This window comes from Glycine soja, chromosome 10, assembly GCF_004193775.1.
Source record: "Glycine soja cultivar W05 chromosome 10, ASM419377v2, whole genome shotgun sequence".
In the NCBI taxonomy this organism is placed as follows: Eukaryota; Viridiplantae; Streptophyta; class Magnoliopsida; order Fabales; family Fabaceae; genus Glycine; species Glycine soja.
The window spans coordinates 5,064,494-5,084,470 of NC_041011.1; the positions used below are offsets into that span (position 1 = coordinate 5,064,494).

Below are 19,977 nucleotides of genomic sequence, written 5' to 3' on the forward strand. Positions count from 1 at the left end.
CCCAAGACCTCCAAGAAGTCCATGTAGCCGCTGAAACGAAAGAATAACTTGGCGGTGGTGGTGTTGCGCAACCCATGAATCCCAATTCTCTTTCTGTCACAAAACCAAAATATAACATACGTGAAAAAAATGAATAAAAACTATTTGATTTATTTTCTCTTGAATGACAGTACAACCGTAAGTATTTCCTTTATCTAAAACATAAAATACATACATAGAGAAAGTTTACCTAAAGGTCTAGAAAACCACTACATTCGTAAAAAAATATCATGTTTCATGTAAAAATAATTTATTTAATATCAGAATTCATATTTAATTCTCATGTAAAATTCTCTCACAATTACAAATCATAGAGATTCGTCTCTAAAGACTTGCAGTTATGGTTAGACGAAGATGCATGTAGCATGCAGCATGCATATTACGCCATTATTAGGAAGAACAAGAAATGAATGATCTGAATTTGAAAACACTGTTATCATCATACAAAACCATTCACCAAGCCTTCCAAATCCACGCTCAAATGGTGGTCACAGGGCGCCACCACGACCCATTCCTCATGACATCACACATCTCCTTCTTCGCCACTCCCACCTTCCCTTCACCCAAATCCCCAACCCCGACCTCTTCCTCTTCAACCTCTTCATCAGAGCCTTCTCTCTCTCCCACTCACCCCACCACGCTCTCTCTCTCTCTCTACAAAAAATGCTATCTTTTTCCCCACCCATCACCCATCACCCCTGACACCTTCCCCTTCCCCTTCCTCCTCAAGTCCTGCGCCTAGCTTTTGCTTCCAAAACTCGGCCATCAGGTCCATACCCACCTTATAAAAAGTGGATTTGAGTCCAATGTCTTCATTGTCAACGCGCTTTTGCAAATGGATGCCGGTAATGCGTGAAAGGTCTTTGATGAAAGTCCTGTGAGGGATTCTGTTTCTTATAACACGGTGATTAACGGGCTTGTGCGTAAGGGTCGTGCTGGTTGTTCTCTCAGGGTTATTGCGGAGATGACACAGGTTTTTGTTGAGCCGGATGGGTATACGTTCGTCGCGTTGTTGTCTGCATGTTCCTCCTTCGAGGATCGGTTGATTGGGAAGGTGGTGCATGTGTTGGTGTATAGGAAATTGGATTGTTTAGGTGGGAATGTGTTGTTGGTGAATGTTGAGGTTGCTAGAAGGTTTTTTGATCAAATGGGGGGGAGAGATGTGGTTTCTTGGACTGCTATGATTAGTGGTTACTGTCATGCTGGGTGTTTTCAAGAAGCATTGGAATTGTTTGTGCAGTTGGAGGAATTGAGGATGGAACCTGACGAGGTCGTGGCAGTTGCTCCTCTTTCTGCGTGTGCATGGCTTGGTGCCCTTGAGTTGGGAAGAAGGATCCACCACAAGTATGATGGTGAGAGTTGGCAGTGTGGTTACCACAGAGGATTCGCTTGTGCTGTTGTGGATATGTATGCCAAGTGTGGAAGGATAGACACTGCTTTGGATGTGTTTGTCAACACAAGCGATGATATGAAAACTACTTTTCTCTATAACTCCATTGTGTCTGGCCTTGCTCATCATGGCCGTGGTAAACATGCTATGGGCTTTGTTTGAAGAAATGAGGTTGCTAGGATTAAAGCCAGATGAGGTCACATTTGTAGCACTTTTATGTGCTTGTGGGCATAGTGGTTTGGTTGATGAAGGAAAGAGGCTGTTTGAGTTCATGTTGAGTGAGTATGGTGTTAATCATCAGATGGAGCATTATGGCTGTATGATTGACCTTCTTAGTAGGGCTGGTCATTTGAATGAAGCATATCGTTTGATTCAAAATATGCTGTTGAAGGCCAATGCTGTGATATGGAGAGCATTGTTGAGTGCTTGTAAGGTACATGGAGATGTGGAATTTGCTAAACTAGCCAGCCAATAGCTTCTTGCGGTGGAGCATGATCATGGAGTCCGTTATGTGATGCTATCTAATATGCCAGCTCTCATGGAAAAGCATGATGAAGCTACAAGTGTGAGAAAGGCAATTGATAATGTTGGCATCCAGAAGCCCCTGGCTGGAGCTACGTGGAAATGAATGGAGCTCTTCACAAATTTCTGGCTGGTGATAAGTCTCAGCCGGAGGCCAAAGTAACTGAGTTCATGCTCAGGGACATTGAACGGGACTGAAATCTATTTGCCATAGTATTAGTGTATCAAAAATGGTGTTTGATGTAGATTAAGAATGTGTTTAGGTAAAGAGTTTAATTAATTCTTTATTTAAAATTTTTATCAAATCAGAGCTTATTAATTAATTCTGTATCACAAGCTTAATTGTGAAATAAGTTTAAAAAAAAGTTCATTTTGACAAGTTCCTCATAAGCTTATGTTAAGTCAAAAGTCACCACCTTCGTAATCCCTGCTAAGATTGAACATTTTTTTTGCTAAACATCCTGATTTGAGGGTTGAGAGCTTCTCTGCTCACTTTGACCACATTTAGTTGTTATTGACTAAATCAAACTCTCATCAACCTATGACAAACCAACAAAGGGAAGATCATGCACGGAACTCCTTATGATCTTTGATGATTAATCCAAAATAAAATATATATTGATATGAACTTTTATATTATTATAACTTCGAAGCTTATTTCTTAAAATTATACAATTCTGTATCTTTTCTATTTTTGTGATACGTCCCATGAATTATGAGCTTCTATTAAATTATTTTTTTTCCTTCTTTAATCAATTATACAATCAAATGAGACTTATAATTCTCTTAATCATTTTAATTAATATTAAAAAGATAAAATATAAAAAGTAAAAGTTAAAAAGATACTTGAAATAGTGTTTTAACCAAACCTTACAAGATACTGTAACAAGGTTTATGGCATGTTTGGGAAGGTGGTGTGTGATCACACAAAATCAAGGTTAAAATCTTCTTTTAGAGCAACTCCTTGTTACTTCTAAAAAATCATGTGAATTGATTAGATCCATCACCTTTTTTATGGAATCCAAACACACACTTAACTTAAGTACAGTAAAAGTAAAATTCACGTGCTTCTTGAACCTCCAAAGCCACTATCAGCCAAAGTGTTGAAGTGGGTGAAGTAGAAGTAGCATAGCAGTTTGTTCTTCCAGGGAAAGTGAAAGTTCTTAAGCAGGGGGAGAACAATGGAAATTAAGTGAAGAAACTATGACACGTGTCATAATCTGGAGCTGTACATTAATCCAACGGTCCAAATGTCAGCAAAGGAAGGGTAACATTACACACCTTATCTTTCATTCATTCAATCAAAAACAGAAGGCACACTCACTCACTGGTCATTTTATGTTTTTTCTCTCTACCCTCATTCATTCTAAGTCTCAATTTTGTTCAACACTCTCAGAGCCCTTTTCTACTCCCACGCATATGCATACCGCACAACCACGATCACCTTTCGGTAACTGTTCCTAACATCCATTTCTCCTTTTTTTGCTTTCCAAATAATTTTTCATTTCTTTATTGCTAGAATCTGTCAATGCAAAAAATCAATATCAACTAAAGTTACAAAATTACCACATATGTTCAAAACTGTTTATTTACCATTTTGTTTTTTCCCTTGCAAAATTGTGAAATGTCCATGTGTTACTTAGGTTATGAGCTTCCAATGTTTTTGCATATCTATTTGTGTTGATTGTTGAACAAAAGGTGTTATTTAACCTTTTAATTGTACTAAGCTTCATGTTACTCTTCTAATTCATCCTGTTTTCTTGATGTTTGCATATGTGAACTGATTTTTTTGTTCTCAAAATTAAATGATTTTTAGAGTAATATGGAGATCACGAGCAGCCATAACAGCGGCAGCATGATGTGGTTTTTCAAAGATAAGGGCTTTGATGACAACAGTGCACAAGGAATGTTCCGAAAGTGCCGGCGCCTCGAGGGTGTGCACCAAGAAAGAGCAAGTGAGAATTGGGACTATTTGAGAAGCATTGGCATTGAGGAAAGGAAGCTACCCTCAATTGTTTCAAAATGCCCCAAAATTCTTGCATTGGATCTTTATGAGAAGATTGTGCCCACTGTTGAGTGTCTCAGGACATTAGGAACAAAACCTAATGAGGTTGCTTCTGCCATAGCCAAATTTCCTCACATACTGTCGAACAGCGTGGAAGAGAAGCTTTGTCCCCTTTTGGCGTTCTTTCAGACTCTAGGTATCCCTGAAAAGCAAATTGGGAAAATGATACTGCTCAACCCTAGGCTTGTTAGCTACAGCATTGCAACGAAGCTGACGGAAATTGTGAACTTCCTTGCCAACCTTGGTCTCAATAAGGATGGAATGATCGGAAAAGTTATAGTCAGAGACCCATATATTATGGGTTATAGTGTCGATAAGAGGCTCCGCCCTACTTCGGAGTTTCTCAAGTCAATAGGGCTGAGTGAGGCAGATCTTCAGGCGGTGGCTGTGAACTTCCCGGCAATCTTGAGTAGAGATGTGAACAAGCTTTTGGTACCCAATTATGCATATCTAAAGAAACGTGGATTTGAAGACAGACAGATAGTTGCTTTGGTGGTTGGTTTTCCTCCTATCCTGATCAAGAGCATCCAAAATTCGTTAGAACCAAGAATCAAGTTTTTAGTAGATGTAATGGGGAGACAAGTTGACGAAGTCATTGATTATCCTTGCTTCTTTCGTCATGGTCTGAAGAGAAGAATAGAACCACGGTACAAACTTCTAAAGGAGAGGAGTTTAAATTGTAGCTTGAGTGAAATGTTGGATTGTAATAGGAAGAAGTTCTTCATGAAATTTGGCTTGTTAGAAGGACATGCCTTGAGTAACTAGGTCTCATCCCTATTTTATTTTTATTTTTGATTGATTTTCATAATTAGTTAAATAGTTTATCAATATTTCTGTTCTCTGATGTGGAGTCCGGTAACTTTCAAAGATTTTTGTTATTCCATATATGTCTGATCTTTTGTTCAAATTCATAGTTTTGTCATATGTTGTAACTAAGATGATAGGTTATCCTTTGAATCTATGATTGAGATATGTTTGCCTGGAATGGATACTGAGGGTTACTCTCCCAACTTATGAAGTGGAGTTACCAGATGAAGCAGCTTTTGTCACAGCTGCAAGGGAGCTTGGTTGAGTTTTTCACAAGGACTCAAACAATCATATCATATCATTGCATTGTATGAATTGAATTATGAAAATGGCAAATAAGGTGACAGGTTGGTTAGCTCCTTTTATCATGTTTTTGTTATAGTTATATTTATACATATCTGCACTATTTTCTGATGTGCTCCAGTAATTTGGGTGGCCAAATTTGTCACCTCAGATGTGAGATTATATAATTTTTATTTAATAGAGTAATTCAGCTGCTATTGTCAACAAAGTTTGATATGGCTTCTCACTAAAACAAAATTATAGTAGGAATTTCAAAGTTATGACTCACTCTTCCTTCCACATCGTCATGTATCTATTCAACTAATTTCATCGTATGAGACCCATAAAAGAAAAAGTCCAATTATAGTTGCAGAATAGTCTGTAAAAGGGAAAGATTTTCAGAAAGTGTCTGTTCTTAAATCTGGTTTTAGGATGAAAAAATGAGGGAAGAAAATGATTTGCTTAAAGCCTTGCATGTTGTGAAGAATATGGGCTGAAAAAGGAGGATAGTAAAGGTCATGAGAATTAATATCTTAAAAAAGAGAAGCAAATAAATGTCAATAGATGACCAACTATAAGAAAATCATCTTTAACTGTCAATAAGAGAGAATTCAACTTGAAATTTTATAAATTATTTGGTTCATGTACCGCAATTCAGTGGTATATTTCTAGTCTGTATTCTGTGTTTAATTCTGATTGGTTCTGACAATAGGTTTGAACTTGACTGATATCTTTATTCCATATTAAAATTCTTTAAACAGAACAAGTATTTATCTCAGTTGGATGTAACAACACTAAACTTGGTAGAAAACAATATTCAACTGGTATTGACATTGGTTTCACATTCAATTTTCCAAAATCATGTTAAAATACCAATTTACATAATATTAGACAAATTTTGACATGTTAGATTTCACTGTTTTATTCTCAATTTAAGTAATTTTAGATAAATTTTGTATTTGATAAAAAATTTAGAGTTTTACTATTGACCTGCTTTTATAACAAAAATATCTAAATAATTCACATCATTTTAAAATTAATTTTGCCAATACTCATTCCAAATATACTAAAATAAATTTTCACATGTTATGTTTTCCATTCAAGAATTGGTTTTAAATTAAAAAAAAATTGAGTAGCTTTTGTATTATATAAAAAAAATATTCAATTTTACTACCAACTTATTTTTATAATAAAAAAATTAAAACATATAAATACGTTATGACTTTTGCCAAAACTCATACTAAAACATCGTGAGCGGCAGGATTCGAACCTGCGCGGGCAGAGCCCACATGATTTCTAGTCATGCCCGATAACCACTCCGGCACGCCCACTTTTGTTCGCTTAAGATACCACTTTTAATAATAAAATTTGTTATAAAGTTACAAAAACTAGGTAAAATGGAGCTACATAACACACATAAACGTATATCACATAGCAATATATCCACCGAGACTAACAAGAACCTACAATTTCAATTATGCATGCAGCTGTTCCTGATTGGCATAAAAATAATGTCTCAGCAATTGTCGTTCAAAGTGATGTATTCTTCGATGCTTACTAATTTTTGTAATCATGTATTTTTTATCGATAAATATTAATTTTGTTAAAATATTAATTTTATTAGCAGAAGGCATCGAATGGGTGACCGATCTTCCCTTCTCACCTTATATCTCCACTATGCATGTTGTTGTACTAATTAGTGTCATAGAAATTGAAGATTCAATTTAATAAGATTGCAAGTTTTGTTCAAAGTGGTGTATTCTCGGGATGAGAAAACAACTTTGCAATTTCCCCTGGCCTTTTGCAAAAAGCCTGGTGCTGTTGTGCTTCATACTTCAGATTAACTTCAAAAGGGATTTAAGATTAACCTAAGGAAGAATGAATTGTTACAATCAGTAAACTACTTGTAATTGTTTATTGTACTACATGATATGATATGTTTGGTGGCCCAGGCATTAACAATTGCAAAATTCCGTTTAAGTTTGCCATTTTTACCTCGTCAGAAATTAGTTCTTATTTGAATGAAGTTTTTTTGGTCAGCCACTACAGAAGCAGCTTTGTAGATATACTAACATTAAATTCATCTATCCTTCAGAAGCAGCTTAGGTAGAATACCCATGCTATAAGTGTTTTACTAAGTTGTTGTGATAAGCTAACAATTACTATGAGCTATATACTATATTTTGTTTTATAGCTTATGTTAATCAATTGAGTTTTAAGCTAAGTGCTCACATTATGTTGCTTTAAATTACTAGTTGAGCCAAATGTTATTATGCTTGCAACTTCTCCCTGTATCTGACATTTTTAAATTTTAACCACCCAACATCTATGAATGCAGATTAAAAACCTAACCATTGCACCCAGTAGAAATTTTAAAAAACAAAAACAAAAACAATTTCTAAAGTCATTGCGATGACAAATAATATATTATAAAACAGTGACAAAAAAGAATCAAATAAATAGCATTCTAATAATTTTGCCCCAACCACACAAGTTTGGTTGCAAAACAATCAAATATCAGAAAGGAGAGGGATATATAAAAAAAAGTCAACAACAAAGAAATTTCAAGAGAAAAGGCAAAAAAACCAAAATGCTGCTTGCATGCTCCTATTGTGCGAACGCCTCCACTTAGGACAGCACATTTTCCGCTCCCATTTCTCATCCAAGCCGAGAAACACATCTTAAATGAAGTATGTATTACACCGAAGCTCCTTTATTACTATTATTTTTCTAACCCAAAATCAGAAAGATGGTTACGAGTTACGATATGATAACCACCTTAAGAAAACAACAAACACCAATGCCAATGAACCAATCAAGCACTAGGCTTGAGTATCTTCACTGTCTCCCATGTGAAATCAGGATCATCTCTTCCAAAATGTCCATAAGCAGCAGTCTTCTGGTACCTGAAGTTTCCCCCTCTCATGAGGTCAAGATTGATGGAAATCATTCCAGGCCTGAAGTCAAAATTCTCCTTAATCAAAGCCAGAATGTCACTGTCAGGTATCTTTCCAGTTTTGTAGGTGTCAACAAACACAGACAGTGGATCAGGCACTCCAATTGCATATGAAACCTGCACAATGCAACGGCGTGCGAGCCCCGAAGCCACCACACTCTTTGCTGCCTGCCTAACAATGTATGCGCCACTCCTATCAACCTTGGTAGGATCCTTGCCAGAGAAGGCACCTCCACCATGAGCACCCCACCCACCATAGGTATCAATGATGATCTTCCTCCCAGTTAGTCCTGCATCTCCATGAGGCCCTCCAATCACAAACCTACCTGAAGGGTTTAGGTGGAAGATGGTCTTGTCATCAAGGTACTCAGCTGGAATCACAGGCTTTATCACATGCTCTTTCAAATCTTTTGCGATTTGTTCATTAGTCACAGTTTCATCATGTTGGGTTGAGATGAGGACTGTGTGCACACGGATAGGGACCATTGCCCCACCATCATTCCTATACTCAACAGTCACTTGGGTTTTTCCATCAGGCCTCAACCAAGGACATGTATTGTTCTTTCTCACTTCAGTGAGCTTGGCACCAAGCTTGGTAGCTAGCACATGAGTGAGTGGCATTAGCTCAGGTGTTTCATCTGTGGCATAACCAAACATGTGGCCTTGATCACCGGCTCCAATTTCCTCGGGCTTCTTGGTCAGGTGACCATGAACTCCCTGTGCAATGTCGGGGCTCTGTTGCTCGATGTTGACAAGAACATTGCACTTGTCAGCATCGAGACCAACATCAGCAGACACAAAACCAATACCTCTGCAAGTGTCGCGGACTATTTTCTCGTAGTTCACCTTGGCCTTGGTTGTGATCTCACCAAAGACCATGACCATGTTGGTTTTTGTACAGGTCTCGCAGGCAACCTTGCTCTCTTTGTCCTGCTCCAAGCAAGCATCGAGGATGGCATCCGAAACCTGGTCACAGATCTTGTCGGGGTGGCCTTCATTTACAGATTCTGAGGTGAAGAGGAAGGTTTCCATCTCTGTCGTTCAAAGTTAGAAAAATAAAAAAGAAAAAGCATGGAGCATATGTACATGTTAATTGACTTATATATAGAAGCAACTAAGTTGAAATTGTTAAGGCAACTTCTAGTGCATACATATCTACAAAATGATCAATCAAAGTTTCTAAAACGTCCTGCAAGGAAGACGGCTCTACCACCAAGGAAAGAAAATACAAATTCACATTTCAAATGCATACGGCTAAACCACTTTAATGATTATGCATAATTAGAATAATGATTAAGAACTCCTTTAGTTGCTTTTAAAATTTTCATCGTTACATGATATTAAGAAAGTCTTTAAATAACCTACATTTATAAGTAAAAATAATTATAATTATGCTATGTTTAGATTAAAAGTTGCTGTGGAAATTACTTTTGCAAAGTCCAATATATAATAGCAAATTCTAATACAGATAATGAAGAAAGAAGAATTTAGAACTTTAGAAGTAAAAATACTTTCAAACTCTCCTTATTGAAATCCAAGCATGCACTTAAAATTCAAGTATGTAATAATACTGTAGAGAGTTTTACACAAACAAAAATGAATGGATTATACATAATTATTTATGAGGAAAAAGGTTATGCCTATAGAAAGTTTTACATAGTAATCCAACTACAATCTATTATGTATAATAAGTTTATTGACTTTTAAAATAATAATCTTAAAGTAATTCAAACGATGATATATGATTAGATGACGGTGTAAAATTTTATACCATCATTATATAAGTTTTAAACTCTTGAATTAATACATATATAATTTATTCTTATACCAAAAACTGGTCATCGGCTTTTATGTGAATTTTGTACAAATTAAAATTGTTGATTGTTAATAAAATGTTGCATTGATCTAGATTTGAATCTAACAGTTGAAAGAGGCGTGAGATTGCATGTTCGTGAATAGAAATAAAATCTTATTATATGCGTTTCGCTATATCTCAAATAGAAACGGCATTGTCTATTATTGAAACGTGATCTACCATCGCAATTCACAAACATGTTCAAATACGCATTGGCAGAATAAAGCAGAGAAAGTTACGAATGAAATAACAAGAGCCAGGAAAAAGGTATATGTAGGGTTATCAGATAAATGGACAAATTATTAGATCCTAAATGCAAATTAAAATGGCGAAAGAGTAGAATAATGATACGTACCGTGTGTATTTTGGTGTAGGGATTGAGAAGGAGAAGGAGATGCGAAATTGAAAAGGAAGAGATGAGATGAATAGTGTTATCTCTAAATATATTGCAACGCAATAGAGTCAGAGAGAGATTACGTAGACGGAAGACTCGCTCTATCTCCCTTCTCTCTCTCCCTCCCTCTTATTTTCTGTCTATTTTTTAAAAACTGCAACATACTAACACTTGTCCTATATTTGAATTCATAACAAAAAATTTAAAATAAAGACAAATAAATAAAATTGATGTGAAGACAAAATAAATAAGGGTTGTTCCTCTAAAATAAGCTAAATTAAGTGCAGGTTACGACTTACGAGTATGATAGGTATACAACCCTTACTTTATTTAGTAACAAAAATAAACAAATTTGATATTTGTGCATGTGTATTAGAGATGCAAGCTAGATAAGAGCCCAAAATGAATTGTTTAAGAAGCACATAAGCTTCCTTGAAAAGAAAGAAAAAGAAGCAGATAAGCTCTAAAATTCTCATCACACCTAAGTTTTAGTGCGTGTTTGGAAAATGTTGAATTAAATGTAACGTGAATTCAATCTACATTTTGTGCATCGGAACACAAAAACTTTCTTTTAGTAAAAATAAATGGATATCCAAAAACACTTAAAAAATTGACTAAATTATAAATTTGATCCTCTGATTATCTCAACTCACAAATTTGATTTCTTTATAACTTAATTTACCAATTGAGTCCTTTAATTTTTTTTGCAATCCGATAATTTTAATCTCCAACCTTAAATTTAGATGTTAACTATTAATTTTTTACACTGATTGTGTATAAACTGTGACTTATTATTTATCATGAATTTCTTTAATTTTAATTTTTATGTTTGCAGCATAAATGATCTAACTTGTACTATTATATTCGAGACTGATAACTATGATCTCTGCTCGTACTATTTTATCACTTTAATAACACTTTTGGGCTTAAATCCGGGTTTGTCGTTTCCTAGAATATTTCTTATAGCTGAGAATGTAATAGATTGGAAGTGAAAGAGAATCTCATTCAAGTCCAGTAAGTGAAAACGAACTTTTATCCCGGTTCTTGTGAGTGGCTTTGACAATAAAGACCACCAAAAGAATAACCGAAGAACCGAATAACAGAAACAAGAGATGAGGAATACCAAAACGAAGGAGGCTACAATTCTCCCCTGATTGATAATAGCATGGTCTGAAGCTACAACCTCTTAAGGACTACCCAAATCCCTCTGCACCATCCCACCCTAAATTCCTAATTTCTAATTAACTCTTGCACAGTCCCAGATGATGTCATGATCTCTAGTTTCAGACCCAAATGTACTTTGACCAAAAAAAATACCCAAATGTACAAACATGACGGTAGTAAAAGACATTCATTTAGATTCTGCTCATTCTTGCATGCTTTCTTCTCCCCTCCTTTCCATATTGCTGTCAAACGTGATTTTATTAGAAATCCGTAGTAAACCATTTTCTTCGATTTTTATGTACCCTACAATAGTTCATACTAATATTAGGGCACTCATAAAAAATAAATAAAAAATCAAACACAACTTCAGTATTAAACAAATTTTAAGAAGTTATAAGAGAATGCTTAAATTAACTGTAAGTGCAAGTATGCGCTGAAAAGGGGTGAATTAATGATTAAGAACAAGGCAATAACTAAATATTTAAATGCATCAACTATCTGATCTTAGAATGTTGCACATGCACAATTTCCAATTATCACTTGAAACACGTAGTTTGATTCTGTCACTTTCAGAGTATCTCTGGCAACATTAAAATTGATGATTAAGAAAAGTCAAGAAGAAAACCACCATCTTACCATTTTATATACATCTAGCAATTGAGACCTGAACCAGAGTGCATCATCTATCTACTCTTAAAATGTTGTTACGTATGTGACCCCTTGTTACTGACTCCCGTTGAGGATCTGTTATCCATTTGCCATCAACGACAAATTTGATCTACAAGAAACAAATATAGTTATTAAATCATTTTAAAGTATTTATGCTTTACAAGTCAAAAGGGTAATAGAATTAGAAACACACAGGTAATAAAAAAACCAACCTATTTCAACTGCTACACTACGAAACAAAAAAATATAATAAAAATAATAAAGCCCATAATTAGAGAGAGAACACAAAAACTGGAAAATTAATGACTGAGGGGAAGCGATTCTAATCATTAGTATCATTGAAGATGCACACACCTCATATACACCAGGATAAAGCCACAACATCGTTGACCAACATCTGGAACTCCTGGATATTATTACATTGAACAACATATATCAATATTATAAGACAGGTTAACTTTTCTAATACTAATATGATATTATTATGTTGTTATTTTATCAAAGGATGCAAAATGTTTTTCACTCTGTATCCTAAATGGCATTGGCTGATTCCAATCAAATTATTGAAATGATACTTCCAATTTCAGCCTTAACACTAACTGCCATCTAAACAAAGAATCCTCTGTACATTTCCTCTTATATGATCAACAAACAATACATGATCAAAAGGAACAGAATAATGACATATAAATACGTAATCAGTTAACAGTAACTAGTTGAACATGTTAAATCTATACCTTGATCCATCAAGGTCTAAAGCACTAGTTGATTGTTGAGGATCCAGTTCTATTCGGTGATGCCAACCGTTGAAGCTACCAGCCAGCTCCACAACATCACCATCACCACAGAACTCAATCTGAACCTGGAATATAATAACGGCAAACAGAACTCAGACATGTATACAAGTTTTATTAAATAAATAAAATCTATTTTTCATCTTTTTGGATAGAAAGTTCTGATTTCACATATTGATTACCAAATACACCATATACAGGATCAAATAGAACCAACATATATTCCATGTGAAAAAACACACTCCCATCACCATTCATTGACTGAAGCTAACGACCAAATAGCTGTATTAACATTTGAATTCAACTATAGATTTTCATAATATCAAAAATGAAGTTGGTCAAATGTAAACCAGCCCAATGATATTTTAGCATCCAACAGCAGACATATACAGCTAAACCTCCCTTAGTCCTACAGCCTTAAAAATGTTGTCTTCTGCTGCATCCTTTGTGTATAGCACAAGGAATGTGTATATAGTTCCATGTAAATTATTGTATATTCCGGGACAATAGGACAATTTTCAGCACAAGGGGAGTATCAAAACTTACCCTTGAACTCAGAATTAAAGATGGTGTTTGAAGTGTTTCTTTCGGATGAAACTCTTGAAAAAGTAAAACACAACTCTATAAAGGCAGGGATCGGGTGGTCTTATGGTGTGTTCAACAAGACTTGTTTTACAATTATAAGTTTAGGGAATGTTGAATGTTTCTAATCCAATACATGAATAGTTTTAAACAATTACTCTTCAATTTCATAAACAATATTCCTATCTGAAACTGCTTGAAATTTACAAAAAAAAAAAAAAACCACTAGGCCAAGAATTCAAGATGCTCTGAATACATTACTGGATTAAAGTCCACAACAAGACAGATGCAATACCTCCTTGAGTTCTGAAAGACTTCCTTCAGCAACGTGTAACTCTGCATCTTTTTCAGATATAAGTTTTCTGGCTTTGCTGATTTCTGCCTCTGCCTTGGTTTGCAAGACAGACAAAGCAAGCTGAAAGCAATAATAACATGCAACTGAGTTGTATGGATTATGGAATAACTCTCATACATTGAAGAGAGGGATGAGAGAAAGGCTGAACATTCAGTTGCTTCTAGTAGGCAATGATATTGTTTTGTTAACACTTCCACACTAACAAAAATATGTTGAATTTTGTCAGATTTGGGACACATTCAAATTGAACTACACTTGACTTTGAACCCATTATAATATAATTGTTTAATGTGATAGTATATTATTTCCTAATATTAAGACCAGACAACAAGCTTTAAACAATTTAAAATAACCACATGCAATTTCTTACAATTGAAGTGTCAAAAATTGAGAGTCTGGGTTCTTTTAGAAGATCAATCATTTTCCCATTCTGTTTCAAGTTTTAATTGCAAGAACCTTTCATACATGTTTTGATTTTAGATGATCATCATCCCTAAAATTGAGTTGCAGTTATGACATAAATTTCAGGAGATTCAAACGATTTCATAACAGGAGAAAGGTTAGAGAACCTTTACAAAGTTATCTCACAGAGAGCATCATTTATAATTATACACACATTGAGCAAACAGGATTTCATGTAATCATAGAATTTGTTTTTGACACTTTTTCTCTCCTGAAACTAGAATAAAATCAAATAGGGAGACATCCAAAGAGGTAGTTCCTAAAAAAGAGAAAATGAACTATACAAAATAAGTTACAGTCATCTATTTTCTCCCTGATACATTTGATGTCACCTCTCAATCTATAGTCTCTCTCTATCACTCATTTAGCCATTCAGGCACTCATATTCCTGTCTTTCTATCATCTTTACTCTTAGGTCCATCATAATGAATTTAGAAATGTTTTTTTTAACTGGTGAATCAAAGGTGTCAAAGCCCAGAGAAATGCCATTTTGATGCTAACAATTAACATGGCAGATGCCAGAAAATATATACAACGACTGAGAATGGATTGGGTGTCAAACTCAATCATAAAAGCTAGTTCAACAAAGGACGATTGCTCAAATAAAAAGTACTTTGGTATCTTAGTAGTATACACACAAATCTTGTAGTGCCAGTTTTCAGATATTTCTCATTTACCTTTTTCTTGTCAATCTGTTCCTTCAGCCAAGACAGTTCCGACTCCTTCTGATACTAAGCAAAAAAAAATGCAAATGGAAGAGGAAAAAGCATGATAAAGATTATATTCATAATTCTAAACAAAAAATTAGTTAGCTTTAGCAAAATCTAAACCACAACAGAAACTTTAAATAATTACTACCAGCATGAACTTGAGATGATTTATCTCAATTTCGTTTGGCACTTTTGGAGCCTGCATAGTGAGAATAAGTAAAGCAAATAATTAAGGTCACAAGAAGCTGTCAATTGAGATAGAATTTCTGGATATTTAAACAAAAATGACCTCAGTATCCAAGTCCTTGTTGAAATGAGTAGTTACATCTTCGTGTGGCAAGTGATCATCCCTATATATGATTTGAATGCAGAAAAAAAGGGGGGGTTCAGTTCAAATGAAAAACATCAATGAACTTCTCACAGTCCCAGTTGGTTACTAGCATCCATATAATACAAAATACTGACCAAAGAGGCTGATCCAAATCCAATGCTCCAGATGGAACAACTTGCTTGGATGTCAATGAGTTCCCATGAGCCATGACATTATTATCTTCAGGAAGATGGGTACCTGGTGGCATATACACAACAAGTTTGGATTCAATATACTCTTTGCTTTCTTGAGGACCATCCCCATTTGAAATGCAAGAGACATGATCTAAGAATCAAACAATTAGGGACATTGTTGAAAAGGAACAAAAAGAAAGTGTCAATAAAATTTGCAATAAACAAAGAAATTATTCTGAATTTATCTGTTCATTAGAAGGGCTTTGACTAAAGCATAGGCACTTGTTGCCAAAGAAATTTTTTCAAAAAAAAAATAAGTCAAGGCAATGTAGCCCAACATTCAGAGTGAAAATTTGAGCAGAGGCAAGGTAGATCATTTTTTTTTTTTTTGGTCGTTGTCTTCTCTTTACTCAATATGTTGAAACTCAAATCAAAAGCTACAGTTGTCAAAGGCATAGCTAAAGCCATTCATGATGACAGTTAGAATATATGAATATATCTTCTCATATCTTAGAATGTCTTAGATTATTTTATCAGATTAGTTTTCCTATTTCTTCATTATCACTTAGGACGGATATTTCCTTATCTTACAATGATTAGCATAAATATGGGTCAGTGCTCTATGTTTTGTGAATATATTAAATGCATCAATAGTTCAATAAATTGTAATACATCTTAGTTAATATCAATTTAGCGTTTCATTTTCTTTCATCTCTCTTCTTCCCTCTATATTTAAAACCCCATAATTTCAAAACAATACAACACTACACATTACAATTACCTTCAACTGGATCCAAATCTCCATTCTGAATAAAATTTGCAACCTTTTCCTTCAAAGACAAGTTGGCCAAAGTGTCAAGATTTGTAGAATTGCTGTCAGCCGCTGAATGAACAACTGAATCAAGTTTGTTGTCACCAGATAAATTTTCCCTAACAGAAACTTCAGAGGTTGTTGTAACATCCTCAACAATATCATCTTTGCTGTCATTCAGACCTTCTAATGCACCCAAGTCCTTTTGCTCCAAAGGGAAACCAACTAATGGTTCCAAATGACTAAACTCTTTGTCTTCAGTGTCAAGATTGGAATCATTACATGAAGTGTTGGAATGGCTTTCTGTCAACGACAAGGTTATCTCTCCCACCATTTTGCCTACTAGACTATCCTCAAACTCAGAATTTCCAGAAGACACTGCCTCAAACGGTAATTCACCAGAAATTTCTGTACGCATGATGGAACTATCATAATCATTATCCACACTAGTCAATTCAGTTGGGTAGAAATTCCCCTCCGTCACATCGTTGACCACTTCAGCATGATCTTCAACTTCACTAAGACCATCCTCTACAATATTAGTTGAGGCTTCTTCAGCAATGTTAGTACCTTCACCTAAACTTGAACTAGAGTCAACATACAAACTACCAGAACTACTTCCTAGAAGAATCTCTGTCAAAGCTTCAATATCATCAACCAAACTGTCCACTTTCTCACTCTGGCCTTTAAATTTCATTATATTATGTCATCAGTCATCATCACGAGCAACACAAAATAAGTATCCATTCATAAAGAAGAAATTTAATTGACCTGTTAAAGGATCTTCAAAACCATTTGCAGCATCCAATCCCTCATCTAAGCTAGTTTCAGCACTCAAAAAATCAGCATCATCATTCAATGAGCTTCTTGTTCGAAGCTCCTGAATTTGTTTATGCCCTCTCCTTCTGACAATGTTTGCCAAGTCATTCCTATAAGTAGAGAAAACAAGTCAAAAATAAAAGGCTATAATAAAAATAAACATAACCTCCTCCAGCTACAGCTAAAAAAAAGAGTAAACCCCCATTTTAATCCTTGAATTTGTAAAGCATTGTCATAATAAATCCCAGAAATTGAAATGTCTGTCATTTTAGTCCCTGAAATGTACAACTTATTTTCAATATAATTGCTAATTTTATTTTATTTTTATGCAAATATAATCACTAAATTTTGTAACTTATTATCCTTATGACTAAGCAAGGTTTTAAAAAACAGCCTGGGACCGAGATTTGGGCCGCAACATCAAGGTTTCTTAACTGTCCGCAACGTGACTGCAATTGGGACCCCATCAGCCACATTTGCCTGTAATTTTCCGTGATATCAACAAACGCCACAAAACCGTAATGCGACCCCGACCATATTTAAAACCTTGCGACTAAGGAAGCTATGCATAAGGACTAATCTGACTGACAAATTTTAATTTCAAGGATTTATTTGACATTTTTTCTAATTCCAAGCACTACCGTTACATTGCAGTATACATGCAGGAAAAATTCATAGCATATCAGCTAAATAAAATATCATATAACATCAAATATCTTCAATATTGGGAAATTTAGAAGGAAACAATTAAGCGATTGATTATTGAAGTTTATCCTCAAGTGTGAGAGAGAATAGTTCGTAAAAAAACGCCGAATATGGAGGGAAAAGTGAAAGGACCATCCGTGGAGCAGAAGCTCTTTGGTGGAGGGAATGTGATCCTCCGGGAGGCCAACCGAATTGAGGAATTCGCGGATATCGTTGCGGATCTCGGCGTCGCTTTTCAGCCTTCGACTTTTCCTGAATCGCAAAAAATGACCACCGAATTAGGAAACATAGAAATTCAATCAACAAGAGAGAGAGAGAGAGAGAGGGAAAACCTTGTTATGGCTCTTGTGGTTTGAGAAGCACGTACGCGGAGAAGAGAGATTGAGGTAGAAGATTGAAGAAGGTGCGTTGGAGAGAGCTTGCACTGGCGACAGGGAAAGATGGTGCAGCTCGGGAAGTAGCACACCCACACACTGTCCATTTACACTTTCTTTCTTTTTTAGTACTTCGTTACTACCATTATAATTCTCGTCGGAAATCCCAGTTATTTATTAACCATCATCTTCTTAGTCTAACTTGCATTACTTGTTAGTTATCTAAATTAACTAATTCTGTTATAATTAGTTAGAGGAGTTAGTTTTCTGTTAGGGTAGTTATAGAGAATATATAACTAATAAAAAATATTTTATATTCATTGATAAATAATAAATACAATTTCTTATTCATTTTTATGATTAGATATTCTTTCTATTTTAATAATTTTTTTCACAAATTATCTTTCCTTGTTCATTTGAGTTTATTTATGACATTCCTATTATCTCTCCTTCTTTAAGTTCATATAAAGCATTCCTACGTACATTTATTATTATTCTCACCAACTGAACGTGTGTCTCATGTTGAATTTGTTTTTATTCTTTTGAGGGAAAAAAATACTAATTCTCTTTTAGAAATACGTAAAGAATACATTTGTTTATACAAATAAAGAATACATGGGATTTATAATAAAGTAAGATGGTTTCTTATCGAAGATTCTTGTGATATATGTCACAAAAACTTAAATTGATGATAACATGATATTTACAATTTCAAATCAGCTGGAAATAAATGAGAAAATATAATTTTACAAATTGTTATGCAAAGTCTGTGTGATATTCGTTTTGTTTTTTAAAAGTATTCTGTGTATTTTACTCAATAAGGAAGGGATTAAATTTTTATAAAGTGCCTAGTATTAAAGTAAAGTATTTTTTCATTTCAACACAGATATTATTTGAACGTTTAAAAAACTATAGAGATAATAAAGTTTTTATACTGATCGCATTAGGTACTCCTACAATAGCTTATGAATCGAAAAGCCTTAATTAACATATATTACTGTATATTTATGCAAAAGAAAAACTTATTTTTAGTTTGTAAATCGCGATCCTTAAATTGTCGGGTATATTTTTTTTAACATTATTTATTAAAAAAACTATCAATTTTACCAACATCAATCCTTAAACCTAATTTTAAGTAATTAAAATTGCAAGTTTTTCATTAAAGAGATTATTCACTACACTTTTATTATTTGATGTAATAGATATTTATTAATTTTTTAAGAAAATATTTCACTTTTAGTTACTTGAAATCTTAATTAAGGATTAATGTTAACAAGATTAAAAATTAATATATTTATGCAAGCCAAAATAGTAATACGAGTTTTCTTATTGTCTGATGACATTCTTTCACATAATTTACTCTTACAAATTTCCATTTAAATTTTAAGAACCATGTTGTGCATTTTTTTTTTTTGCTACTTTTAGTTCAGAAATATCGAGTTACGGCTTTATCTATTGTTGCAAAAATAAGTATTTTTTGAAAATTTTCCTTAAATTCAAAGAAATTTTTAAAAATATATGAAAAGTGATATAATATTAATTATTAAAGGCTTAGTTATATTTTTTTGTCCATGTAAGTTAATATTTTTTTTCCTTTTTTGTCCCTATAAATTCATTTTCTAATTTTAGTTCATGTAAGTTTGTGTTTTTTAACTTTGGTCCCTATAAGATATTTTGTTTATTTTTAATTCCTGTAAATTAGTATTTTTTTCAATTTT

At 34.2% G+C, this 19,977-nt stretch overlaps 3 protein-coding genes, 1 non-coding gene and 1 pseudogene across 4 annotated transcripts; 2 read left to right on the forward strand and 3 right to left on the reverse strand.

The window, feature by feature from the left end:
* Positions 1-124: 124 nt before the first annotated feature.
* LOC114370823 lies at positions 125-2,322 on the forward strand (annotated as a pseudogene).
* A 944-nt stretch (positions 2,323-3,266) lies between these two features.
* On the forward strand, positions 3,267-5,183 carry LOC114369205 (transcription termination factor MTERF6, chloroplastic/mitochondrial-like). The gene is made up of 2 exons (XM_028326401.1): positions 3,267-3,401; positions 3,768-5,183. Exon 2 carries the CDS (start codon positions 3,774-3,776, stop codon positions 4,779-4,781), a length of 1,008 nt encoding a protein of 335 aa, XP_028182202.1. The 5' UTR covers positions 3,267-3,401; positions 3,768-3,773; the 3' UTR covers positions 4,782-5,183.
* A 1,171-nt stretch (positions 5,184-6,354) lies between these two features.
* TRNAS-AGA lies at positions 6,355-6,436 on the reverse strand. The gene has a single exon. It is a non-coding gene; the product is annotated as a tRNA-Ser (tRNA).
* Positions 6,437-7,556: 1,120 nt separating this feature from the next.
* On the reverse strand, positions 7,557-10,415 carry LOC114370963 (S-adenosylmethionine synthase 1). Its single transcript, XM_028328363.1, has 2 exons — positions 10,272-10,415; positions 7,557-9,095 (listed from the first exon to the last, which is right to left on the reverse strand). Exon 2 carries the CDS (start codon positions 9,091-9,093, stop codon positions 7,921-7,923), a length of 1,173 nt encoding a protein of 390 aa, XP_028184164.1. The 5' UTR covers positions 9,094-9,095; positions 10,272-10,415; the 3' UTR covers positions 7,557-7,920.
* Positions 10,416-11,292: 877 nt separating this feature from the next.
* LOC114369861 (protein PTST homolog 3, chloroplastic-like) lies at positions 11,293-18,408 on the reverse strand. The gene is made up of 13 exons (XM_028327129.1): positions 18,218-18,408; positions 18,018-18,137; positions 17,133-17,290; positions 16,332-17,045; positions 15,512-15,614; positions 15,336-15,396; positions 15,195-15,245; positions 15,014-15,067; positions 13,815-13,934; positions 12,881-13,005; positions 12,498-12,549; positions 12,111-12,252; positions 11,293-11,777 (listed from the first exon to the last, which is right to left on the reverse strand). Exons 1-12 carry the CDS (start codon positions 18,364-18,366, stop codon positions 12,154-12,156), a joined length of 1,806 nt encoding a protein of 601 aa, XP_028182930.1. The 5' UTR covers positions 18,367-18,408; the 3' UTR covers positions 11,293-11,777; positions 12,111-12,153.
* Between the last annotated feature and the right edge of the window lie 1,569 nt (positions 18,409-19,977).

Excerpts from the sequence above, each read along its gene's own strand:
- LOC114369205 (XM_028326401.1), top strand. The coding sequence starts at position 3,774 with ATGGAGATCACGAGCAGCCATAACAGCGGCAGCATGATGTGGTTTTTC.
- LOC114370963 (XM_028328363.1), bottom strand. The coding sequence starts at position 9,093 with ATGGAAACCTTCCTCTTCACCTCAGAATCTGTAAATGAAGGCCACCCC.
- LOC114369861 (XM_028327129.1), bottom strand. The coding sequence starts at position 18,366 with ATGGACAGTGTGTGGGTGTGCTACTTCCCGAGCTGCACCATCTTTCCC. Across the intron at positions 15,397-15,511 it reads GATTTGGATCAGCCTCTTTG|GGATGATCACTTGCCACACG; the intron begins GTCAGTATTTTG and ends AATCATATATAG. Across the intron at positions 12,253-12,497 it reads TTTATCCTGGTGTATATGAG|ATCAAATTTGTCGTTGATGG; the intron begins GTGTGTGCATCT and ends TGTTTCTTGTAG.